This window comes from Stegodyphus dumicola, chromosome 7 (genome assembly GCF_044657685.1).
Source record: "Stegodyphus dumicola isolate Sdum_Otavi_A_Nest chromosome 7, ASM4465768v1".
Lineage (NCBI taxonomy): Eukaryota > Metazoa > Arthropoda > Arachnida > Araneae > Eresidae > Stegodyphus > Stegodyphus dumicola.
In genome coordinates, this window is record NC_140774.1 from 30611762 (window position 1) to 30639328 (window position 27567).

Genomic DNA, 27567 nt, shown 5'->3' on the forward strand with positions numbered 1-27567 from the left:
GGACTTAATAGACTCCATGCCCAACTGAGAATTGGTTTGTATAGCTGCCAGGGCTGGCTTTATCGTCTACTGATTTTCACATTCTTTGTAGTGATACTGATAAATGAAATGCTTTTTAGCCCCAGCTTTTGAACATTTGTTTACCTACTCACACACTATACTACTGCAGAGTTTCATAATTGTGGCTCAGTTCTTTCTGCATGCATATACTTTTTTGAAACAGAGTGTATATATTCATACATATACAAGCAGACCTCCAACTTTTGCAATTCAATTTTTTTAAAGATCTTTGTTGATACTGCAAAAATTGTTTGCTTCCATGAAATCACTCCCACTTAAGTTGATATGAACAGTGCATCAACTGCAGTTCTCAGGTTCAAGACCCAACCTCAGCTGAGAAATAGTCCATGTGAGCATATTAGCAATAAATGTTAAATGAAAATAATAATGTATAACTGTACAAAACTTTAAATGTAATGGCATAAGCATTTTCTTTAAGCCTCCAAAAAGTAGAAAGACAAGCTGTCGAGCTGGTTGCTACATTTATATTTAATTATTAGTTCATTTTTCATTTCATATCAGCAGTCAAGCAATATTGTAAAGGCAAAAATTTAAGGCATTAATAATCTTAGAGAATGCTCCAGGACAGCTAAAGATCTCTGTAGAACCTATATCCAGAAATCACTGTTATTTTTCTTCTTCCCAGTACTATCAGCCCATGGATCAAGTAAGTAATAGCTACATTTAAATGATATTATATGACAATAATGAATCAAGCCTGGCAGGGAAGTGAACCTACATTAAGAGATTTTTGAAAGCCTAAAACATATGGAATGCAGCAGACAATATTGGAGACTTGTGGGCTAAAATAAAAGAGTCAAGAATGAAAGGTTCCTGGAAACAATTATGCCTACAAATGCATGATTTTACTAATTCTGAAGAAGCTCTGGAAACTATGAAAATGTTGGATGAAATGGAGATGAAATAGTTAGCCTAATAAATGAATTTAACTTAGACATCATTGAATCTCACTCAGTACCTTCTGTCAACTGAATACTTAACTGAGGAACATGAATACACTATGAAAGGGAGGAAGAAGCTGATGGTGGTATTTAACTAACTTTTGACAATTTTAATAATGAAACCATCTGAAAATGCTTAAACATGCCTTGTTATCTTAATTATGTACACTGATAAATAAATATTTTAAAATACAATTTTTAATGTTTTCTTTTACCTTCCTCCACTTTCGAACATTCAGCATTTGCACACATTTCCAGGATACCAATAATAGGCAAAAGTTAAGGGCAAGCAGCATATATATATTCTTTAAACCAAAAAAAAAAAAAAAAAAAAAAAAAAAAAAAAAAAAAAAAAATGACCCCATGCATTTTTTAATTAATTTATTTAAATAAATTACATTTTTTAAAACTAAAATCAGTAATATTAAAATTCCTTTTTGCCAATTTGCAGTGTATCAGACAAACTATATAGATCACTTTTCATAGAAAACAGTTATTGGGAAACTTATCTTTTATACCACTATACAAAGGAATATGAATTGTAGAAGTCAACTAGAAACATAAAATTATCAGTTTTCATATTAATGTTCCCAACAATTCATCTAATGAAATATAACCCATTTCTTTCCATGTGGTATACTAAATGTGTCACCATAATGCAGTCATACTTCTTTGGTTTTAAAATAACTTTGCAAATAGGCTATCAGACACACATTTTATAAAGACTTACTTTAACTTAAAGAAGAAATCTGTGGGAAAAAAAAAAAAAAAAAAAAAAAAAAAAAAAAACAGAAGAATATTAATTTAAAACAATAAAAGGTACATGCTATTTAAATTATTTCATATCATAACAACTATTAAACTGGTTAATTTCACATCCAAATAGACTTGAATGCAATTGTCTAAATGCTCAAATACTCAAAGTACTGATGTTAATAGATTGAATTTCTTGGCATATAAAATCTTTAAGTCCTTTGATTATACATGATATATTTTTACACCCTTTAAAAGGTAAAGTTGAGAAAAAGATAAACTTTAAAAGCTTTTTTAAATTTATCTTTAAACTTTAAAAGATTAAAGATAAGAAAAAACTGATATGTGTTGAAATGGGAGATTTGAGAAGCCAAAGGTTTCAGTTTTACGCATCTGACATTTGGAATATGAAAACACTGTCTATTTAAATTTCCTACACTACCTCTTGCCCATTTCTTTTTTGGGGACTCTTGAAGGATAAATGGTATAAAATTAAACATTGTGTAACTAAAGAACTCAAACTCACCATATACCAAGAGATTCAAGTTATCTGTGTTAACATTTTGAGAAATGTACTCTAGAATTCGGGAAATGCTTTCAAGTACACTTGGTGAGGAAAGCAGATCATTTTCAGAAGTGATCTATTCTGCATCATTGAAGTTAAGTGTACATAAATTTTTAAGTCATTATCTTAACATAATTTTCTATAGATATAATGTAAGACCTAAGCAAAAGAATTACCATTCATAAGACACTGTATCATTACTTGTACTAAACGTTTTGCATAAATGTGTCCTCTACACAAGCCTACGCCTAAAGGTGCTGAAGTAAGGCACAATTATACCGTTATGTTTGATGAATGTCTGCTGGTTTCATAACTTCACCAAAATAAGTTATAATTGTTCTCCTTTTCCAGCATGCTTCTTAGTAAACAGCTATACTGATTGCAGTATATTCACATCATGCATTTTTCAGGCTGATTACTCTAAAAGAACTGCAGCCTTAAGCTAAAGTGCAAAATACAGTAGCATCCCTTTTAACCGGCAGCAATAGAACTCCCTCTTCCAGATTCTGGATAACATCTTGTTATGGATTACTGAATATATATTTCTAGTGCTCGTTAATATTCTGTAAAGCCATTTGGAGAATCTGCAGTATATGGAATGTGTTGGTGATATGTTTTGATTTATTGGCTGCAACTAAACGTGTACCAGTCCCAACATACCAACAGAGCAAGTGATCAGTGCAGGAGGGTATGGGCCCATTAGTTACATAGCCAGGATAGCACCTCATGTGCTAGCACCCACATAATGCCCAATGCATAATATTATGAAAGCAAGTCAAATAAACCTTGTTCAATGCCCTACACAGACAGGTTTGATTCCAAGAAAGTAATGTTTGTATATGGCGAAACTATAAAGCAGGTATGAGCAAAGCCATCTACACTGTGTATAATTAAGAAGATTCCACAGCAGACTTCTCCTTTAGAAATCACATCGGAATGTTGACTGTTTGTGTCATGATAAGGCACATGTATGAAAAAGAAACTCCTATGAGCATGTAAAGGAATTTGACTATGGCAGGATACATCGGGATTGTGGTTTATAGTTACACAACATCCTTGCTTGTATTAATCAGGATTCCATGACTGTCAGATGAATGTGAAATTGATGAGTCATTGAATGCGAATTAATAAGTCATCATTATTGAATGTTATGCAGGTTCTCAGAAACCTCAGGCCACTAACTGGCCATGGTGATAAGACATGCTGTCTTCTCATCCTTCAGGATCACACAGCTATGTCACATATTCCACGTTAGAAACTTGGCTCATCTACAGCACCATAGGCTGTCAGAACGACCATTATTTCAGCTTCACTTGATGCTGCAACAGAAACAAGTGTGTCTATACTGGATGCAGAAGTGGTAACTTGTTATCGTTTCAGATGAATTATGGTTCTGCATATAGCATCAGGGTTCGTACGCATATCTGCACAGAAATTAAGTACTTTTAAGGACCATTAATGAAAAAAATTAAGGACTTCTGAGCAAATGGAAACTAAATAAATTCAATTAAAGATATTATCTTTGCGTGAAAATCACTTTTGCAATACTATCCTAAAAATAAATAGATCTGTAAGTAGGATGCATTATTATTAAACATCACTTAATTAACATAATTATTAATTAATTTGAGAATAAAACAAACTTTGACATTTATTAAGTAGCATTAAATATTTTACACTTATTATACACTGGTTATCATTAATTAAGGAAAAATCACGATTACGGAAAAAGTTACATGTAGAATTTTATGAAACTTACACACAATATACAACACATAGTAAGGTATCAAATAATATAAAAAGAAATTACCAGACAATTATGGTAGTATAGAAATTAGCACATGTATAAAATGAACAAATCGAAGATGTCAGTTTGTTATAGTAAAAGTACCTTCAATATGGAATATAATCGCCTCTAGAAGCAATACAGCATATTCAGCCATGTGTGATGCTTTCAATTATGCAGTCTATCAGTTCCAAAGGAAGCGACAGCCATTGCTCTTGCAAAGCAGTTGCAAGCGCGGCAAAGGTCTAAGGGGGCAGATTGAGAGCAGCTAGACGTCTCCCTAAAGCATCTCAAACGTGCTCGATAGGATTCAAGTCCGGGGATCGAGCTGGCCACTCCATGTGCATAATTGTTTCCTGTTGAAGATAATCATATACGATGCGAGCCCTGTGTAGTCGTCCTGTCACAGAAAAGCATCACCTTTTGCCCCGACATATGGGCGCACATAAACATCAAGGACGTCATCTCTATAAACATGAGCATTCACGGTTGCCCTTGGAAAAACATGGAGTTCTGTGCTTCCACCCAAAGAGATGCTACCCCAAACACAGACACTGCCTCTTCCGTATGCATCTCTTTCACGGATGTTTGACGGATTCCAGGTTCTCTCCATATCAAATAACACCTATTATCATGTTCTAAACTAAACCTGGACTCATCCGTAAAGAGAATAGCCCTCCATTGCTCAGGCGTCCAGTGGACATGTCATGCCCACTGCAAACGGTCCCTCCTATGGTGTGACTTGAGCGGCATGCAAATGGTTGTTCACCTCACATACAGGCCACCTTCATGAAGCCTTCTACGCACAGTAGACGTTGACACCAACCCTCCAGTGGCTGCAGCAAGGGAGGATCTAAGAAGAGTCGGAGTAGCGGTTCTATTTCTGAGTGGACATAATGTCAAATATCAGTCATCGGCGCTCGTCGTAACAGTTGGCCATTCTTGGCTGAACCTCCTAGGTGCCGAATCTGTGATTTGAAATTGCTTCCTACAAGTCTATGAACCACAGGATGACTCACATTTAGCCATACGGCCACTTCTGTTTGACTTTGTCCTGCCTTTAGTCTCCCGATGGCTTTCTATCATAGTTCTGAAGGCAAATGATGCCTGGAGATCATTGTTACGAATTGGCTATCTCAGATTTCTGTTGTCACTATCACAGTGAAATATGTGGGCTTGCTCTCAAACATGGACTTTTATGCTCCTTGCAGATGACGTACTCTGAATGCAGCGCCACTAATTTGCATATTGGAGTGTTACTCAGCTACTCTTACTTGGCGACATATTCAAATTTTACACGGTTTGGCTTATATTAGAGTGAGTTATCGCTATTTTTGTGATTTTTGCTTAATTTATGATAACCAGTGTAGTTGGACATATTTGAAAGAAGATAAGTGATTTTTAATTTACATTTTATTAACAGTTAGCTTTATTTTTTATTTATTTATTTATTTATTTTTTTATGTCTCATTTTGTCACATACTTGCTCAGTCTAGAGCTTTAGTAAATAGCAGGTAGATTTTATGACAAGTGGCATAAGTTAAAATGAGATGAGTAAAATCATAATCAGCATGATTAATAACAGACTGGCTGTTGTCACTGCTGCTACTTGCTTAGAGAGAGATCTGCTGATCAGAACAAATCTGAAAGGCCTGATGTAGGTATGGTTGGCAAGTTTTGAAAGTTAGTTGGGGGTCTGTCTGATGCAGTTAAATGTCATAACTTCATGTAGAGTTCCAGGAGTTGTAACCCAGTTAATATACTTTAAGGTTCCAATAAGCTACTAAAGCACCAAAGGTGATAACTTGTTTCGTATTATTTTAAGTCTCATTAGATGCTAAGAATACGTTTTACATTAATTTTTACAGTTTTGTGTTTTATCTTGTGACCACGGTATTAATCAAAAGCAATAACTTGCTTTAATATGCAGAGATAATTTTTAAGGGTAAGCAGTTAATTATAACTAATTAAATTATGCAGTTAGATAACCTTAGTCATTATGGCTTTACATGACCACTATTTAGGACACATTAAAAGCTACAAAACGTAAATGTTTAGTCATTATGGCTTTACATGACCACTATTTAGGACACATTAAAAGCTACAAAACGTAAATGTTTTGTAACAACAACACACAACAAAATATATATGCATCTTTTTAATTTGAAGCCTTTCCAGACATTTTGGCTAATTTATATAGATTTCATTCTCTTTAAGCATCTTTTCTAACAATTAGAAATGTGTCTAATATGCAAACCAATGTTCTCACTAGTTTCTGTGTGCTTTATCTCCTAATTTCTCCACAATGTACCTATAAGGGTTTACTTGATCTGGTAAAAGTTAAATAGTCCAAAACCCCCTCGGCAGATGTGAAACAAATTATCACTATGTCTGAAAGTAATTACAAAGTCAGGCAAAGGTTTAAATAAGCGTCTTATTTAAAAAGGATCTAGAACATAAAGGCATATTCTTATGCAAACAAAATCAATTATAGCTCATGGTGATGTAATCAAAAAAGAAGAGTTAAATTCAAAATAAAAATGCGGACGTGTAGTCAAAGACTATACAATTTAATTTTAATTTAAACTGAGTAACTATATTGTCATAAAAAATTCAAATGTCACCAGCGATAATGCAAGGACAAAAAACTACAAATTATCAGAGCTGACAGGAGCTAATGCAGCAAGGAAGCAGAGGTCAGAAACACACTCTGTCTTGCACTCCAAAAACCTCAGTTTAAAAACTGTCTAAGTGATTTGCATTCCGATGAGGAAATAGAAATGAGAAATTATAGTAAAGGCTTGAAATCACAAACTGGGTAATTTACATAATAATAACTGTACATAACTTTGAAAAATAATTTTCTTTCTCTTTTTCTTTCTTCAACATGACTCCCTTTCATTTTAGAATTTTTGGATTTCATTAAAGATTTTTGTTATTCTACAAAAACTAAATACATTCAGAATGTATAGAAAAAGCTGCTAATTTTATTTCTTTAGTAATATGAACATTCGAGGAAATACGAAATGTTCGTAACACATTTTATTTTTTTATCACTGGCTAACAGGTGGATTGAAGAAAGCTGTTTAGCATGTGTCATCCTATAACAGAATATATCCTATACTTGAACAAAAGCTACGGTTTTTTTACATGATTTTTTTAATAATTTTCTACCACAATTAATTCATTAAAATCCCCAAACACATGACAATTCTTACACTAATAATCCTATGTAGATTGAAAAGAAACTGAACATGGTTTTCACATTGAAACAGTTTGCCTGTCTTATGCTTATCGCTACACACTGGTAGTCCAAGGTTTGAATCTCGCGAACGCGCTCGCTGCATGGGTGGTTTTGTGGTTTTCCACATGTGTAACGTGTATACGAGCCAATTTTCCTTAAGAAAGTCCTCCATGAAGGCATCCATCCCCTTAGGCAGATAGCCCTCGAGGCTTTGCCGTAATTAAATAACCTAACCTAAAATTATCCAAGCATGTTACGATTGCTGCTTTGAATTCTGTTAAATGCAATGAATTTTACAGCTTCTTCTTTTCCCATATTTTCAAATTTAATATAGATCAACAAATAATCCCTTTCAATATGATAAAATAAAATTTGTAACTTTCATATCAGAGAACTGTGAAACAAGTTTGGTGCTTCTTGGGTTTCTGTTAATATTTGAGCCCATGAGTAGCAAAGTGAATAATACCAGCTGCCTGTCATGATACAGCTCATAGTGAATGGGTTGGTTGCATACATTTTTGGGCATTTCTCATGTGTAACCTGAAAACAAAATTGTTCCTCTAGAATACCCTTCACAAAAGCATCCCTCCTGAAGCAAACAGTCTCGTGTTTAAAATAGATTAAAATAAGGAACCATTCTTTAACATCAGTACATCTTTCATCAGTTAATTGAATTTTTATTCCAAAAAAAAAAAAAGAAAGGGAGGGGAAAGAAGAATCCATGTTCTACTTTATATGTTTATATTCCAGCCTTTACAAAGTACAAGGAAAACTAATATACGGATTCACTTAATCTGCCCAATAATATATGTAATTGGTTCAGAAAAACCATACAGGAAACCAGCTATGCAGATCCCATGAAAATTGAATATGAACACAAGATAAGACCTTGAAATATTCATCTCGTTCAATGGCAAATTCTGCCCCCCCCCAAAAAAAAGACCCCAAAACACTGAAAATACCATACATTTCATTTTCAAACAACAATGTTTAGACTTCTGATGCTATTCCAATAGGCCTTTATGTATTAGCTCTGGGGCTAGAAATTGAAAGCAGTTACATCACTATCAATTTTCAGTTAGTGGACTTCAGAAAGCTTATTTTGGCAAAGTAAAAACAAAAAAAAGCTATACTTGAAATTAAAAAGAGATGGTAATGAATTACAAATGTCTGCAGCAGAGTGCTTTCTAGGCAAGTTTAATCTAAGCAGCTCAATACATTGTAAACAAACATAAATTAATTTCAAGGGTTATTTCCAATTATAATTTTTAATGTTAAAAAGTAGTGCATATAGAGCACTGTAAAAGGCCAATTTTTTTAATAAATTAATGTTATTACTGTAATTTCCGGAAGAAAGGCCACATCAGCGTAAACGCCGCACTCGAGAAAAATGGCAGGGAAAAAATTAAAATTACACAGAAACGCCCCAATAGATTAACTTGCGCGTGACATCGTCGTGGGCCGTATAGATGCAAAAACTCAACCTAAGTCCTGATATATGACATACCATCTCCCTTCGGAATAGTTTTTCGTTTAAAAATGATCATCGGCTTTAGCTTGTCACCGTTTGCGGCACAAGCTAACACACATGTAAATGACGTTCTTTCATGCCCCGTCATAAACATAGATACAGTTTTTGCACCAGTTTCATCAACAGTTCTGTTTGCAGGAGAGTCGAAAGCTAACGGCATTTCATCTATATTTATTATCTGCGACTGAAGAAGTTTTTTTTGTCAATAATAGCTGTCACATATTTTAGAAAAGATGACTTTTTATACTGCCAGTCCATTGGTAATTGTTGCCCGACTGTTGTTCTAGTACGCACAGAAATATTTTTTCTTTTCATAAATCTGCTACACCTCCTTTGAAATCATTTATGTTCATTCGTTTTGCTATAAATTTTGCTTGTAAGCGAATTTTTACAGTCGAAATTGCCATTCCCTTTCCTCGTTGCTCCTTTATCCAGTTTGCAAGGTCGTTCTCTCGATTTGGCCACCTTACAGTACCACTTCTTTTGGCTCGTTTCTGTTGTGGCATATTTTTAAGAAGTTCTTTTTCAGTTCTCCAACGTCAAATACATCTGTCGTCCACTTCAAACTCTCGAGCTGCTGCTTGATTTCCAATTTGTTCAGCACGTGAAATTACACTAAGCTTAAAACCAGCAGTATAGCTTCTGTGCCGTTTAGGGACATTTTCAAAAATCTTCCTCTCCCTTCTTAAAAACTATTCAACAAGTACTTGTACCCAAACTGATGGGATCTGTATCTGGCAGAATGCCAAGAAAAATCCATTCATGCTGAAGGGGAAATACGTCAGAGTTCGTTATTGCGAGGCAGGTGGAGTCGTGTCCGCCTTTGAAAAAAATTGCAGAAAAGGCAGGGGTGGGGAGAGGATGGGCCCTGGAAGATTCATCGAATGGCAGAGGAGAGACACTATTCGAACTGATGAGAATGTTGATTTGAAAGGGGGAAGAATGTTATTGTTCTGAGATCTCGTTTAGGGTGAATAAGGCATGTAGGTCCGTTCAAGGGAAAGAATGTAAACAAAATAACGTTCGCAAAAAGCAACTGAGTGGTCTTTTGTGTGGGGACAGCACTAGTCTATGCACAATGACAAGGCCATCCAAACTATGTACAATGACCATCATAGGAAATATTTTATTTTTAGTGCACCTAAACGGCACATGGGTAGAAACGCTGCACCCGCTGAAAATTTAAGTTTTAAACACGTAAGTGCTGCGGCGTTTCTTCCGAAAATTACGGTAATTTTTCTCTTACTTCATCTGGACTCACAAAATTCTATTGATACTTCTTGATGTGTTTCAATGTTAAAAGATAAAGATGAATGATTTAATATGAATTTCAAACTTTTTGTAGCTAATTTGGTGTCCCATCTAGTTATTCACCCGAGGCATGTGCATCATTTCCCTCACTCTTGTCCTGGCTCTGATCATATATATATATTATCTTATCTTGAGATAAACATTCATTAGCCAGAATTGTACACCTGTGCCTTCTACCATGAAAGTATTTGTTCCAAGAAAAACTATTGAGATTATTTAGTGTAAACCTGTTTAAGAAACTGAAATTTTCATAATTAATCAGTTAAATTTTAATGTTTTTATTTGCATACTTTCATATTAGGTTCTAAAATTGATACATAAAATGGTAAAACTTTATTTGCAATAAAAAAATTAATTACATATCACTAGTTTGAATCATACATCAAAATATTACACCAAAAGAAACTTTAATACCACATTTTCCTCTACCTTGAAATTAACAGATCAGAAGACTGAATGAAAAGCAGATATTTTGAAACTACTGAAAATTACTTTACTCTTCTCAATAAAGTTTATAATGAAATCATGTACATCCTATGAAAAAAATATTTATTAAAATATAATATTTTAAGTTTTCATTTAAGCATAAATATTATCATACAAAACTTATGGCAAGATTTAGTTTCATCAGTAAAACACTTCATCTGTGAAGTCTGTATATCTCAAAACATCTTCTTACGATAGTAAAAGTTTGGAGTTGGTGGCAGGTTTGGTTCAAATTTCATTGGTGAGGTTTCCCTAATAGAGAACTTCAATGGCTCATCTACTTGAGGTTTCCAGACTGGAGAGCCTCCAGGAGATGGAGAGCCTAATATTAAATCAATATAGGAATTTTTATTATTAGAAATAGCATTGTAGCCTTTATTATTATGTATATCACAATCAGATAAGGAAGTATTTTTAAATGAAGATAACTGCTGCACATCTGTTTCAGAACTTCCTGAGCTTGAATCACTTTCTACTACTGGAAAAAATTTTGCAAAATCTTTCACATCAGAAGAATCTTGAGTCAATACAGGTTTAAATACAAAATCATTTTCATCATCTGATGTTTCATTTTCTGAACTGTTTGCTGAAAAATTACAAACATCTGTTCTTGCAGAAGAACTATTTGTAACACTAACAGGTGCAAATTTATGCCTTAAATCCATTAATTCGTGTTTTAATTGGTCATTATTTGAAATTCCTGGAAATAGTAAATTATTTGTTTTTTTAACTGCTGGATGCAATTTATTTATGACTATTTTGTAAACCTCAAAAATTTCATTTTCATTAGACATAGGACTACTCTGTTGTGTAAGTTTTACGGATGAAAATATAGATTTGGAAGATACTGTTCCAACAGACTTTTCCAATTTTGCTTTCCATGAATCTCTTGTAAAGCTTTTTATAGGAGATGCAAGTAATGGAGGGTTTGAAACCTTTTGAAAAGACACATTACTACTACTACCACTACTGCTTTTTACATCTGATACTATAGGCCTGTGATAAGTACTTTTTGAACCATTAGCAAATTTTAAAACTTTATGTAAATCTTGACGAGCTCGAGCTTTTATGTCATCAGGTACAAATTTTTCCAAACGGGAAATTGAATTTGAAATTTTTCCTTTTGTAAAGAAACCCACTTGAGTAGTTAAACGCTCAGCTCCTATATATTCAGAAGCATTTTTAGAGTGCTTCAGATGTGAACGGCAGATCTTTCCCTTTCGTACCTTTTCCTTTTTATGCTTAGAATATGACTTTTGACCATGAGATTTTCTTCTTGATTTTCTAGTTTGATCAACTGTTTTGATATTTTTATTTAGAATGTTTTCACAAGGTAACATTTTCTGTAAAGAGAACAGTAAAGAAGTTAAGTTCAATAGATATGAGGCAAACGCAGATAAGGTGTGTAGTTTAGATATTAATCAGTTTAGGCTTAACATTCTTAAGTACTTGAATGTTTACAGTATACTTTAAAAAATGAATAATGTGTAAACCAGAGTTGGTACAATAAGTGACTTTACAACGTACATGTCTCCATGCTTTACAAAACTGGGATGCCCATTTAAGCATTTTATTATTCAAAATGGCTTAAAGATGCAATCACTATGAATTCATAGTAGAAAATTTTTTTTCTTCCAAATTCTCTTAAAAACTGCTGTTCAAAAAAATTTATCAAATTATATCAAATAAAATAAAAATCCTCATATAATGTTAAAAGCAAGAATGCTATGATAAATACACCCCAAAATAAACAAAAATTCTGTATGTAACATAATTAACCTTCTAAAACTGCAACGAGTGCAAGCACAGTAAAAGATTTTCAGTGACATAGGGAGTTGGTAATATTGTCAGCTCTGTTGCTGAAGGTCAGATATAGAAAGATGCCCAAACCGTGTCTGAAGGAAAAGATAACTATTTTTTATCCTTCAGGTTATCATATTTACAATTTCTCTGTTTGCTCCAGTGTTGAAAGTTGAATTTTGCCATCAGTTCTGGCAAACATAAAAGGATAGAAATACAAATAGTATGTCTAATTAGAACACTTTACTTATCATGTAGCTTTTTGTGGTAAAAATATATTTACGGGTGCCCCTTGGCGGTAACTGAACACCGAGTTTGTGCAATTCTTTAACTTTTTTGGCTAAGTGTAGCTGCGATATTTGCGATTGCCGCTACACAAATCCAAAATAACAAGTCAAAGAATTGCACAAACATGGTATCCATGTACGCATCAACCTATTTTCACTTAAAAAAAAATCAGAGAATTGCACAAACTAGGCATTGCGCACTTCCTTTGCAATATACAGATTGATACTGTTCATGCGCACTCCATATATAGATTGATACTGTTCATGTACACATTGATCCATATTCACTTAAAAAGTCAAAGGAGCAGCCAACTAAAAATATATAATCTCAATAAACTACATTTTAAATCAAGCAATGAAATAAATAAAAAGGGAAATTCATCTTAAAACTACACAAAGGAACTATCCATTTACCTTATTTATGAATTTACGAGTCTTCAGTCAAACAAAATTCCTTAACAGCATCCAAAAACTTCCTAAAATTATCTGAACTAGAATCTGTATAATGGCATCGCCACATAAATTCACAAAAATATCCTCCGTAGCGCTAGTATTGTCCAACGTTCGATCATATGCATTTCCTTCCCACAAACAGGACACTTACTAATGGCTACTAAGTAAACCTTCATTTACACACCAGTCAATTAATGCTTTATTTCTTTTCATTCTAAATCGTACAGAAACTTCAAATTAATCTTACCACATTTAGCCATTTTACTCCATAAACCACAAAATAACAATGTACTTACCCAAAATCTAAAACACACTTTCCAAATCTTTTCCCATGATTCAAATTGACCACAATCACGCAACCAATTACGTCATACCACGGTTTCCATGACATTCAATTACTCAGATTACCATAAATGAAACAACAACTTGGCGATAAATGAAACAGCAACTTGGTGATAAATGAAATAATAACTTGGCGATAATCCAAGGGGCACCCTTAAATCTACTCTAAAACTTTTTGCATGCAATAAAAACGTTCTGCAGAACTGCAAGTTCCAAAATTCTAATCATATTTATCTTCAACCTAGTATAGCCTGTTACTGGCTAAAGGCTGTCACTGCATGGCACTGGCCTAGTACAGCCTGTCACTTTATGGGCATTTTTATAGTTTTCCCATGTCTAAATTGAACATGAGGCAGTTTTTCTTAGAAATTTTTCTATAACCATGTTTCCTTTTTATGCGGATAAACCTTTAAGCACTTTTCTTTAAGTCAACTAACCTTCAATCACTGCACACAAACGGAGAGTAATCTGTATTATAGCATTATCTGCCCAACCATTCTATGAAGTCACCAATCATTGGCGACCAATTGTTTTGTACAAAATGTGAAAAACAACAGCTATTTACAAAACCGTGGCCCATACAAATAAAACAGCATAAATTACATAAAAAGCTATGAATTAATGAATTAAAAATGCAAGAAACTGCCATAATGAAACAGTAAGAATTACATTTCTGTTTTCTCGATATTCTGCTCGTGTGCACAGGGAACTATTTTAACTTAAAAATACATCAGAAAATTACAGAATTCTTAGCATTGCAGAGCAAATTGTCACTGCTCTCCATATACAGATTGACTTAACTATCTATAAAATACATATATTAGAGAATTGCACTTTTTCAGAGAAATATATTATCATAATCATCTAAGAACAGTTCATAAACTACTTTCGCACTGCAAGATTTCTACAATAATGTAACATTGGAGAAGAGTTAAAAGCTAGCCAAATGAATTTTATTACCTAAACACTAAGGAAAATCAATCACAACAATATTTACATTTTAACATTCAATTGATACTGTTCAGCTATCTGTTTTAAAATCCCTTCAAAATAGTCTTTCCGGTTGATCTTTGGATTACGGTAACTTGGCGATTTTTTGGCGAATATTTGGCAACCAACTCTGCTACAGTAACCCTCTATTTTTTTTCGCCGCCACTTTGTCTTCACGAAGTAAAGACATGTTTCTTTTCTTTTTATTTCCTCAACAATTTTTCCAACAATCTACTAGCTGAATTACACTTATGCTAGAAATTTTATGTAACAAAACTGCTTAATCATAACAAATATTAACTGCAAAACTGGGAAAAAGTGCACAATCGCAAACTCCTTGAGTGTTTTTCAGAATAGCACATACACATAAACCATTTACACGTCAACTTATTTTTACTTAAAAAAAAATCCCAGAATTGCACAAAAATGGCATTGCACACACTCTTAACTTTATCCATCAACACTGCTATTTTCTCATAAATTACAAAAATTTGCACGAAAATGCAGGAAAATTTTCTTAATCTTTAAACTCGGTAAAAAGCACATATATGAAATTACCTGATCACAAAAAAGTATATACCCTTTCCAAGGATGAACATTTCCTCGTATAAAATAAATAAAATATCCAAAAGCTTTTACCTCTAAATTATCAGCTGATCTTTAGAATATGGTAACTGGTAGTTTGGCTACATTTTGGAGGCGATAAAGGTTACTACCTGGGACTTTGGTAATAATGTGAGCAGTACTCAGTTTCGATTACGCATTATTTTGCGTGAGGGAAATGAGAGATCATGGGATATGTCATGTGATATTAATGGACGAATTACGGTTCTTTAATCGGAAAAGGGGGGAAATCGGGAAAAAATCTGGAAATTTTGTATTTGGTTTTATTCTGTGTTGTGTGAAACAGTGTTCGTTAATTTTTGGATCCCATGGCCCTAACTAAAGTGAATTCGAAATGAGTATTTAGTGGGATTGAAAGGGGTAGTAATAAGTGTTTCTTTAAGGTTGTGCGAGATAGAAGTAAAGATGTTTTATTAAGTTATTTATTTTACCTGATACCTTGCTGTGAACTACAAGTATGATTTTAAAGATCCTGAAGCAGGCGCACATACGATTGCTTTTTATTTAGCGGAGGAAATAAGAAAAGTTTATCGGACACGTAATCAAGATTCTGAAGAAGATTAGGTAAGTTAGTATTTTTAATTATTTGAGGACATTATTTTTATGCATTCTTCTAAATGTAAGGTGGAAGTAAAGTAATTTGGTATTATTGGGAAAATTGTTATTAGCAATGATTTAGTTTAAAGTAATTAGGATTGTAAGCTAATTTTTATTAATTTAATGTATGTGCTTATTTATATTTTAAGTAGTGTTTTTGAATTTAATTATATTTTAATTAAATGATAGTTATTTTGTGAATTTTATGTTTGTAGGAATTTGGTATACGTTTTAGTTGAAGTAAACGTGCATGGAAATAATTTAAATATTTGACACTAAGTATTTGTAATGTTTGCGGTATGAATTCGTTGGTGACGTTTATAATATAATAGATGATTTAGAGGTAAAAGTTTTTGGATATTTTATTTATTTTATATGTGGAAATGTTCATATTTGGAAAGGGTATATACTTTTTCGCGATCAGGCAATTTCATATATGTTCTTTTTACCGGGTTAAAGATTCAGAAAATTGTCATGTATTTTCGTGAAATTTTCTAATTTATGAGAAAAAAGTAGTGTACATGGATATGGTGAAGAGTGTGCGCAATGCCATTTTTGTGCAATTCTGGGATTTTTTTTTTAAGTAAAAATAAGTCGACGTGTACATGGTTTAGTGATATTTGAATTAAATGATAAGTTATTTTGTGAATTTTATGTTTGTAGGAATTTGGTATATGTTTTAGTTGAAGTAAACGTGCATGGAAATAACTTAAATATTTGACACTAAGTAGTATTTGTAATGCTTGCGGTATGAATTCGTTGGTGACGTTTATAATATAATAGATGATTTAGAGGTAAAAGTTTTTGGATATTTTATTTATTTTATATGTGGAAATGTTCATATTTGGAAAGGGTATATTCTTTTTCGCGATCAGGTAATTTCATATATGTTCTTTTTACCGGGTTAAAGATTCAGAAAATTGTCATGTATTTTCGTGAAATTTTTCTAATTTATGAGAAAAAAGCAGTGTACATGGATATAGTGAAGAGTGTGCGCAATGCCATTTTTTTGTAATTCTGGGATGTTTTTTAAGTAAAAATAAGTCGACGTGTACATGGTTTATGTGTATGTGTTATTTTGAAAAACGCGTAAGGAGTATGGTATTGGGCACTTTTCCCCAATTTTGCAGTGAATATTTGTCATGATTAAGCAGTTTTGTTAGATAAAATTTCAAGCATAAGTGTAATTCGGCTAGTAGATTGTTGGAAGAAGTGTTTAGTAGATAAAAAGAAAAGAAACATGTTTTTACTTCGTGAAGACAAAATGACGGCGAGAAAAAAAAAATAGAGGATTGCTGCAGGAGAGTGGGTCGCCAAATTTTCGCCAAAAAATCGCCAAGTTACCATAATCTAAAGATCAACCAAATTATCTATTATATTATAAACGTCACCAACGAATTTATATGCAAACATTAAAAATAGTTACAAATACTTAGTGTCAAATATTTAAATTATTTCCATACACGTTTACTTCAAATGAAACGTATACCAAATTCCTACAAACATAAAATTCACAAAACAACTATCATTTAATTAAAATATCACTAAACCACGTACACGTCGACTTATTTTTACTTAAAAAAACATCCCAGAAATGCACAAAAATGGCACTGCGCACACTCTTCACTATATCCATGTACATTGCGTTTTTGTCATAAATTAGAAAAATTTCACGAAAATGCATGAAAATTTTGCGAATCTTTAAATCCGGTAAAAAGAACATATATGAAATTACCTGATCGCGAAAAAGTATATACCTTTCCAAGGATGAACATTTCCACGTATAAAATAAATAAAATATCCAAAAACTTTTACCTCTAAATTATCTATTATATTATAAACGTCAGCAACGAATTTCTACTGCAAACATTAAAAATGGTTACAAACACTTAGTGTCAAATATTTAAATTATTTCCATGCACGTTTAACTGAAACGTTTACCAAATTGCTACAAACATAAAATTCACAAAATAACTATCATTTAATTAAAATATAACTAAACCATGTACACGTCGACTTATTTTTACTTAAAAAACCATCCCAGAATTCCACAAAAATGGCACTGCGCACACTCTTCACTATATCCATGTACACTGCTTTTTTCTCATAAATTAGAAAAATTTCACGAAAATGCATGAAAATACTCAACGTATACTACTCAAACGTATTCCAAAATACTACAAACATATAACTCACAAAATCACGATCATTAAATTAAAATATATTTAAATTAAAAAACACTACTTAAAATATAAATAAGCACATACATTAAATTAATAAAAATTACATTACAATCCTACTTTAAACTAAATCATTGCTAATAACAATTTTCCAATAATACCATATTAATTTATTTACTCCTTACATTTAGAACAATGCATAAAAATAATATCCTCAAATGATTAAAAATACTAATTAACCTAATCTTCTTCAGAATCTTCATTACGTGGCATGCACACTTCCCTACAGAAAGAGTTTCAATCGGCTGCAGTACTACTGCTAATTTTTAAATCCGAAATCCAGATAAAATTTTTCCAAATTTACCCCCTTTTCCGATTAAAGAACTGTAATTCGTCCATTAATGTCACATGACATATCTCATGATCTCTCATTTCCCTCACACAAAATAATGCATAATCGGAACTGAGTACTTCTCACATTATTACTAAAGTCCTAAGTAGTAACCTTTATTGCCTCCAAAATGTCGCCAAACTACCTGTTACCATATTCCAAAGATCAGCCGTCTTTCCTTCCCGACATTTTCTTCAAATGAATTCCCCAGTATAACTCACACAATACGATCCTTTATAAAATACAACTTCATGAGATGTGCATTTCTACACTCTACGACTAGTAGGGAAAATGCCATATTTCTGAAAAAATGCAACACTTCAGTGGTTAGTCTATATTTTAGTGTGCCTCTTGGATTATCGCCAAGTCGTTGCTTCATTTATGGTAACCTGAAAAGTTGAATGTTATGGAAACACTATTATGAGGTGACTGGTTGCATGATTACCGTGAATTTGACTGATAGGAAAATATCTGTAAGGGCTTATTTCTGTGTTGGATGTTAATTAGGAAGTATGTTGCATATTTTGTGCTTTGCATCGTAAAATGGCTGCCGATGGTAAACTGGGTGTTTGATGAAACAGAATGAGAGAGCGGAAGGCCTTTTTTTTTTTTTTTTTAAAGTGATTGAGGACAGAATTAAAAAAACTTCGTTGGATGTAATTTAATGGAATATTTTACTTGGAACAACGATCATATCCAACTGCTGGAAGTAATATGATTGTCTTTTTGATAATGGCTTCGTTCACTTCTTAGTAAATCACGCAGTGATATTTAAGGATGCGGAAACCGGAGTTAAGAAATTTTGCGTGAAATTCTGTGACTGAATACACAGAAATATCAAAATATGGTAAATCAATATTTCCTTTTTGTAGTGTGTTTATGCAATAACATATACAGTAAAAAGTCGTTAATCCGGACACCTATAACCCGGAATAATGATCTATAAACCGGATCTCAAAGCTACAAACTTTCTGCGCATGCGTCAACGCATAATGCATTCACGCATGTGCATAGGCGCTTATGCATGTGCGTAATACCTTTACGCATGCACATATGCATGTGCACTTAATACATTAACGCATGCGCATTTAATGTATAATAAACGGTGTAAGCTAAGCTAAAATTATCTGATTATCTATTTCAGTTAATGTTGCAGATTGCATTGTTCCTTAATCTTTGAACTGGATCCAACTTATTATTTTTTGCAGACTGTTAGAGCAATTTTATAAAAGTAAGCTTGAACTTTCGATTATGTCAAATAGAATTTCTCATGCTGAAGCTGCCAAAGGATCTACAAAGCAAAAGTATATTTCGATGTCCATCAAACAAAAAGTGGAATTGCTGCAAAAAATGGATAAAGGCATATCCTTTGTTTTTCTAACCATTCCGAAATCTGTTTATCAATTTCACGCTGCTCTGCCGGAAGGGGGGGGCATTGCGGCATGCAATGAACTGGAAGTTGATCTGTCAGCACTATCCTTATCTTCAGGGCAGATGTTTTTATTTTATTCGGCTTATAATTCCTTACTAAATGTAGTATTTCATCTCGATGTACTCCATCATTGATATGATTTAAATCAAATTCCTCGTCATTATAAATATCAGGAATACACATCAAATAGTTTTCTGGTCGCAATTTTCTAATTTCAACTATGCGTAATGTATACTTTACGCATGCACGTATTGAAAGAAATGTTTAATAAAGTAAACAAATAAATATTAAGCTTTTTTTTTTTTTTTTAATTTTGATACCCTTTAATCATAACTGCTCTTTATTTCATAAATTACGCTTTCATATTTTAAATTTTAAAATTTCTGCATGCCATTGATGATCTATAATCCGGAAAAACCCATAATCCAGAATCGCCGAAGTCCCAACGAGTCCGGATTAAAGACTTTTGACTGCATTTCCTTTTGGTACATTTTCATTTCGCCGCCGCAAATCTCGCCAAGCAGACATTATTGGCGACAACACACAGTGATACACAAACTTTTTTACTTTGGAGGCATAAACATTTTAATATTGTTTAACATTTTTTTTCAGATGGGTATTTTATTTACCTTCTCCACATACATACAGTGAGATAACTTTCCAGATGATGAGGTTAAGCTCCTCTGTGTTTCTTATTTCACCATTTGGCACTAGTTTTTTAATTTTTTGTGTGTTCCAGTTTTTTGATCGACAAAATTTTATTTATGGTTAACTTTGAAATGTTTGTATTTTCTTCTTCCAGTTTTTCAGTGCAATGTGATTTTCATGAATCAGAATATATTGTAATTCTTTTTTCGATGCTTTCCTTTATTGCTTCTAGTATAATTCTTATGGATCAGTTTAGCATCTTCAAAAGGAAACATTTGTTTGCTTTACGGCAAACTCCACCAAAGATCCACTATTACAGTAGAATCCGTCCCAGACTGTTTTTGCATTTCGTGAGCATACTTTCATCCATGATCATACCAGGTCCTCCTATTTTCCACTGTTGACATTTAAGCAAAGAATCCACACAAACCTCTCGCATGTAGTTATTTCAGTCCACAACTGTTTCGTGTCTGATTTCCAACTACTTTTCACACCATATAACTGAAGTTAATTCTTCACTCCAACCATAAATAAAGCTCATACACTTCAAGAAACTCAATCTTCAAGCCATATGCCTTTCTGTATACTTCTTTTACTACGACAAGTTGAGAGGTTGCAGTGCCATTGAATTTCATCTCCTAAATATAATTACATTTTATGATTATTATCACAAGCAGCAATTTTAGACATAAGCCCTTTTGCTTGAAACAATCTGATAAATTCTTCCTCTGTTCTGGACAAATCCTAAATTTCCATTGGTTTTTCATCCACTTTTGACATATTAGTAAAACGATGTTAATTTAAGAATTTAATATGCTTTCATAGTACAACATCCCAAGTGATTTCATCTTGCATAAACTGCACTAAAAGAATCTAATTCTCTCAGTAATTATGTTAATTTAAAATTAAATCTTAATATGGAATACAAGTTTAAATGCAAGAATTATTCCAGTTCCTATGAATAGCTTAGTCAGAAATTATGTAAAACCACAGTGCTTTACTTCCCTAATGCATTCTCATTAGAATTGATGAATTTAATTTTGCCATTTCTATATTTTCGCCTTCGGGTGAGCGAAGTTATATCCTAATTGACTTACTTACTGCGAATGGCCTTAGAACATAAAATTGAACTATCTGGTAAAAATTCTATGCAATTATATGCCAGTATTGAAAGAAACGATTAATTCAATAAGAAATGGCTGCGACTTGTTTTGAAAATGTGGCGTGAAAGGTTACCAGCGGGGATATTCCGTTTGGCATCGTTGAACCATTTTGGCAGCTTTATCGCCTGCGCCGGCAAAGTGGAAAAATACTTTCCTTTTTTATGTTATTTCATTGTGTGATTTAAAATGCAGTTTATTGAGCTTCGATTGGCTACAAATTTTGGTGATGAGTAACTGTTTTAACATTATATGATGTCATCATTCTCCTGATTTTCTTTAAGTGAAAATAGATTGATGTTTACATGGACAAAGTAAATGTCGAGATGGTGCAATTCTCTGATGTTTTTTTAAGTGAAAATAGATCGATGCGTACATGGACATTGAGTTTGTGTAATTCTTTGACGTGTTATTTTGGTTTCATGCAGCGGCTATCTTGAGATTGTGCCTTGCTGGCCAATCGCTAATAATATATATTTTTACCAAATATTTTAATAGCTCTGACATACCTCTTGCCGCGTAATCGGATAAGACGATAATTTTAATTAATTTCAGTATTTCAGAGAAAGTGGCTTTTATCATTTAATTTGATTGGTTTTGGTTTTTAATCGCTTAATTAGTTTTTATGTGTGCTTTATGTATTTATGTCTGTACTGAGATTTTACCTCATTTAAAACCTATCATGTTGATTTGTTGTAACACCCTTGAATTAGTATAATACGAACTTGTGTTTAGCATATAATAACTTTTTAAGTTATGCGTCATAAATCACATCATCCATCCTTGCACTGATGTATCAGTAATACATTTGCATCATTAAAGAGATAATTTTAATTTCTCCTATAAAAATAAAATATGCATCTATTTAAATGATAATTCATATATTTTGAACATATATTCTGCATTGTGGCTGTTCTAAATTAAAAAATGGAGAATTTTGCCACAATTTTATAACGTTACTTCACGTTTTTATTCCAACCATTAAATTAAAATACTCACAGAAAACTATTCCGAATATAAATCGAAAGCAGAAAAATGCTTCATACATCATAAATTATTTATATTTGAATTTATGAAAACTGTTAACTTATTCTGACTATAAAACTTCTAAGATCAGTTCAATTATTTAGAAATAAAATAATTTAAGATCCACATACCTGGTATTCTACGTGACAGGTAAAATTTTAGCCAGTTGACCATATTTAGTAGAAAGCAATTGAAAAAGAGACAGCATTTAAAATTCTCTAACTGAAGTTTCAGAATAATAAATCGTACTGTTTATAAAATCTATTATTCAATTTAATCCCAAAATACGGAATTCAGATTTGGAACCACTTGTTACGTAACAAATCATTGCGTTTCTAGCTGCTGCCAATATGTAATTTCCGATATCGAAAATGAAACAATAATAAATATCTTTTTTGATATTTTTTCTACAAAACTATTAGAAAAATTTAAATCAAAGAAAAAGTGTCTAAATCGCCTCTGTTATATAGTTTTAGCGCTTATGGAATTTCACTATCAAAAGGATGTATAATTTGCATGATTCATCTTAATAGATTAAAATGATTTAAGAATAAATCTCATTCAATTCGAAAATATTTTCAATTATACTGAAGAAAGATTTTGCTAGATTAATATCAGTGTCAAAACCGAGAAGCTGTATTTATCTGAGTAGATATTGTACACAAACGCTAAGCTGTGCGAAAAATCTTTACGGTTGTTTGGAAATTTTTTATTGAATAATTGGTATCTGTGTTAATATGTGATTAATCTTGATTTTTGAGGTGTTTTTTTCATTAATTTGAATCTTTAAATTGTGATATGGAAACAGAATTTTCTGCTATTTTAACTAAAGGCAATCAGCTCGTACCTCATATGCAAAATGAAGTTTTGAATCTCATTACCTTTTTAAAAGAGGTAAGATGATAATTTTATTTACCTTTTATTTTTCTTAGTTTGCAGTTGCTGTTGTCCGCAAATTACGTAGAATCTTTGCAAAATTAAATGACGTACTTTTTATTTTATTTTATTCATTTATTTAATCTGAGAGATTTATTTGAATGGGAAACTTTTAACATCGTACTTTATGAGAGAACTGTTTAGTGTACTTCTAAATAATTTTTTCGAAACAGTTTATATTTTTCTTGATTTCTAATTTAATTACTACATCTTAAATCATCAAAATTTTTAGTTCTTTATTTAATAATTTATTGCATTCTTATTTTTATATTTTGAACATGTTTACAGTTTAAGTTGCTGTTGCAGTGTCTGATTATTGTCTAAATTCTAAAAATAAAAATAAAATTATAAAATACAGAAGGAAAGTTTTCTTAAAGGTTTATTTCACCGTCTTACATAAAAGTAAATTTTTTTCTGTGTTTACGAGTGCTAATAAAATATTTGAAATACAGTTGCTATATATGGACAAACAAAACTGTAAGGAAAAATGAAATGTTTATTTGGTATTTCAGGATAAAGTGGTTTTTTAATTTGTTATAGAATTTTGAGCCTTTAATTTTTATTTAAGGGAATAATTTCAGTTGAGTGCCACCTACATGGTATAGTGGTTAGGGGAGCCTACTGCGATACTGAAGGGTCAAGGTTGAAATCCCGGAGAAAGCATATATGTTTGTAAATATATAGTATCTTTGTGACATGGGGGCACATGTGGTGAACCAAAAGTCGTCTTGGTTGATCTTTACAATATGGTAACTGGTAGTTTGGCGACATTTTGGAGGAGATAAAGGTTACTACCTGGGACTTTGGTAATAATGTGAGCAGTACTCAGTTCCGATTACGCATTATTTTGCGTGAGGAAAATGAGAGATCATGGGATATGTCGTGATATTAATGGACGAATTACGGTTCTTTAATCGGAAAAGGGGGGAAATCGGGAAAAAATGTGGAAATTTTGTATTTAGCTTTATTCTGTGTTGTGTGAAACAGTGTTGTTTAATTTTTGGATCCCATGGCCCTAACTAAAGTGAATTCGAAATGGGTATTTAGGCATTGTGATAAAGAGAAGTTTGCTTTTTATTTAGCGGAGGAAGTATGGAGGAAAAATTCGCAGAAAAAAATCTTTCAATAATTTTATTGAATGAATTAGAAAAGTGTATCCGCCATGTAATCAAGATTCTGAAGAAGATTAGGTAAGTTAGTATTTTTAATTATTTGAGGATATTATTTTTATGCATTGTTCTAAATGTAAGGTGGAAAGGAATTTGGTATTATTGGGAAAATTGTTATTAGCAATGATTTAGTTTAAAGTAATTAGGATTGTAAGGTAATTTTTATTAATTTAATGTATGTGCTCATTTATATTTTAAGTAGTGTTTTTGAATTTAATTATATTTTAAGGAAATGATAGTTATTTTGTGAATTTGATGTTTGTAGGAATATGGTATACATTTTAGTTGAAGTAAACGTGCATGGAAATAATTTAAATATCTGACACTAAGTATTTGTAATGGTTGCGGTATGAATTCGTTGATGACGTGTATAATGTAATAGATGATTTAGAGGTAAAAGTTTTTGGATATTTTATTTATTTTATATGTGGAAATGTTCATATTTGGAAAGGGTAAATACTTTTTTGCGATCAGGTAATTTCATATATGTTCTTTTTACCGGGTTTAAAGATTGAGAAAATTGTCATGTATTTTCGTGAAAATTTTCTAATTTATGAGAAAAAAGCAGTGTACATGGATATAGTGAAGAGTGTGCGCAATGCCATTTTTGTGCAATTCTGGGATGTTTTTTTAAGTAAAAATAAGTCGGCGTGTACATGGTTTATGTGTATGTGTTATTTTGAAAAACGCGTAAGGAGTATGGTATTGTGCACTTTTTCCCAATTTTGCAGTGAATATTTGTCATGATTAAGCAGTTTTGTTTGATAAAATTTCTAGCATAAGTGTAATTCGGCTACTAGATTGTAGGAAGAAGTGTTCAGTAGATAAAAAGAAAAGAAACATGTCTTTACTTCGTGAAGACAAAATGACGGCAGGGAAAAAAATAGAGGGTTGCTGTAGGAGAGTTGGTTGCCAAATTTTCGCCAAAAAATCGCCAAGTTACCATAATGTAAAGATCAACCGTCTTGTTTGGTGGCAGGCGAGAGGGATGGGAGACCTCTGGATCCCCCCCCCAGGGGGCTGTCCTTCAAAATTGGGGTGTAAGTAGAAGTCTGACCTCCTCGAATGTCTCTGCAACTGATCTTCCATGAAATATGGACTCAACAACAATTTTTCTTGCCTCTTTTTATTAGAGAACAAACACTGTCCATCAGAGAAAAAAGTCCTTCAGGTGGGGCTGTTGTCATTGACAAAAAAAAAAAAAAAAAAAAAAAAAAAATAAAATAAAATAAAAGAAAAAGAAAAAAAAAAAAGATTATTGAAGTTTTATATTCACTCATATTTTTTTTAATTTTGAAGTCCTCAAGCTGAAAGTTAACAACATTGACATTTTGCTCTTTTGTCTTACAATATTATTTTTATAATTAAAACACAATAAACATACATCTACTTCCACAAGTCCTTTTTCAGAAATAATACTGAATTAACTAATTCTGAGAGTGCTTTCAACATGTAATCACTAAAGCATAAAATCCCAATTAATCTTTTCAAAGAAAACGTGTAATTTATTTTTGAGAATGCTTTCCCTCATTTTCAAACAAACAGTAAATTTCACGCAAAAAATTTTTTTAAATATAAGTACTTCTCTGCTGAAATGACCATTTTGCTCAATTGGGAAACTTAATTGCCCAGTCTGGGAAGGCTACCATAAACTCATGAAGCTAATAATTCAGCAAACTGATTTTCAAAAAATCTTCATTTTTCAAAAATTTTCGCATCGGGAAAGAAAATAAGATCCCAGTCTTATCCAGATCAAAAGAGTCATTTGCGGAGTCAAGAGCAGGCGTAAAAATTGTGTAATATTGTGGGACTGTTTTTTTTTTTTTTTTTTTTTTTTTTTTTTTGTCTTTACTGTAAATGTAAAAATGCATGTATTTTGTAATTGCACAGAATTCTGTAATATAATACATTTGATCAATATCACTGCATGCACAGTTGTGAACAATATTCTGAGAGTTTTTAGCACATTTATTGCAATTACTGAATGCATCCTCATTCTCCCAGAAACTGTACTTGCATCATTTGTGTAGTGTACTGCAATTTTGTTTTCTTTACTGAATATTTTCAAAAGATTGTCATGTGTTGGATTCATGTATTTGCTGTTTCTTTTATTAAATCATCATATGTTAGTCTTAGAGTGGATATCTTAAAATATGGAACAAATACTGTAGTTAAAATGGATGCAAGTTTCTTATTTAGCCTCTTGGATGAATTTACAGATATAGCAAAATCAACATTATTTTTATTTTAACGTACTTTAATTATTTCAGTAGTCCAGAGATGCTATCATGATTTTTAACCAAACTCTTGTCACCCCAATTTACAACATATTTCTTATGATTTTCTCTTATTGCATTTCTCTTATTGCTAGCATTTTGCCTACCAGCAGCCAAATGGTAAGATTGGTAAACACTGGTAGTTTTTTCTTGGTGTAAATCTCAGTTAATTTTTATGGTTTTTACCATGTGCAACATGATTATGAGCCAATTCTCTTCATGAATGTATCTGTTCCCTAAGGCAGATAGCCCTCATATATTTTATCATAACATATATAGCCTAATTTATTCTTAATGTTTTTTATGATTTTATGGATTTAAATATTTCATTATTTGCATCTAAAATGCAAATACAGGTGGAAGTAGGCAGAACATCAGATTTTCACCATTGGTGTTACTGGTGCTGCAGCACTAACTGCGTTCTTCTGCCCCAATTTTGAGTGAGAATAGCATGAAGGCAGTCTGGGGGGGGGTCTCCTACATCTCTTTCTCTGTCAGCTTCAAGAGAGGACTTTCACCTCGCTGTGTATTTAGAGTGCTGCCTTACCACACAGACAC

General features: G+C 32.3%; 2 protein-coding genes across 5 annotated transcripts in view; one reads left to right on the forward strand and one right to left on the reverse strand.

Annotated features, from left to right (window-relative positions):
* The window catches only part of LOC118179356 (endonuclease III-like protein 1), a 54240-nt gene extending 31261 nt beyond the window's left edge, over nt 1-22979 (reverse strand). The window contains exons 1-2 of one of the 3 annotated variants that reach the window (XM_085820048.1): nt 22760-22979; nt 10814-11020 (exon numbers count right to left, since the gene is read on the reverse strand). The gene's annotated coding sequence lies outside the window, so the exon portion shown is untranslated. The remainder of the gene's footprint in view (nt 1-10813; nt 11021-22759) is intronic. The other 2 variants (XM_085820047.1, XM_085820049.1) reach the window with 2 other exon arrangements.
* Nucleotides 22980-23297: 318 nt separating this feature from the next.
* The window catches only part of Tmem18 (transmembrane protein 18), a 49992-nt gene continuing 45722 nt past the window's right edge, over nt 23298-27567 (forward strand). Inside the window, exon 1 of one of the 2 annotated variants that reach the window (XM_035375129.2) lies at nt 23298-23522. In XM_035375129.2, the coding sequence (XP_035231020.1) occupies nt 23427-23522 (96 nt within the window). In that variant the 5' untranslated portion in view covers nt 23298-23426. The remainder of the gene's footprint in view (nt 23523-27567) is intronic. The other variant, XM_035375130.2, reaches the window with a different exon arrangement.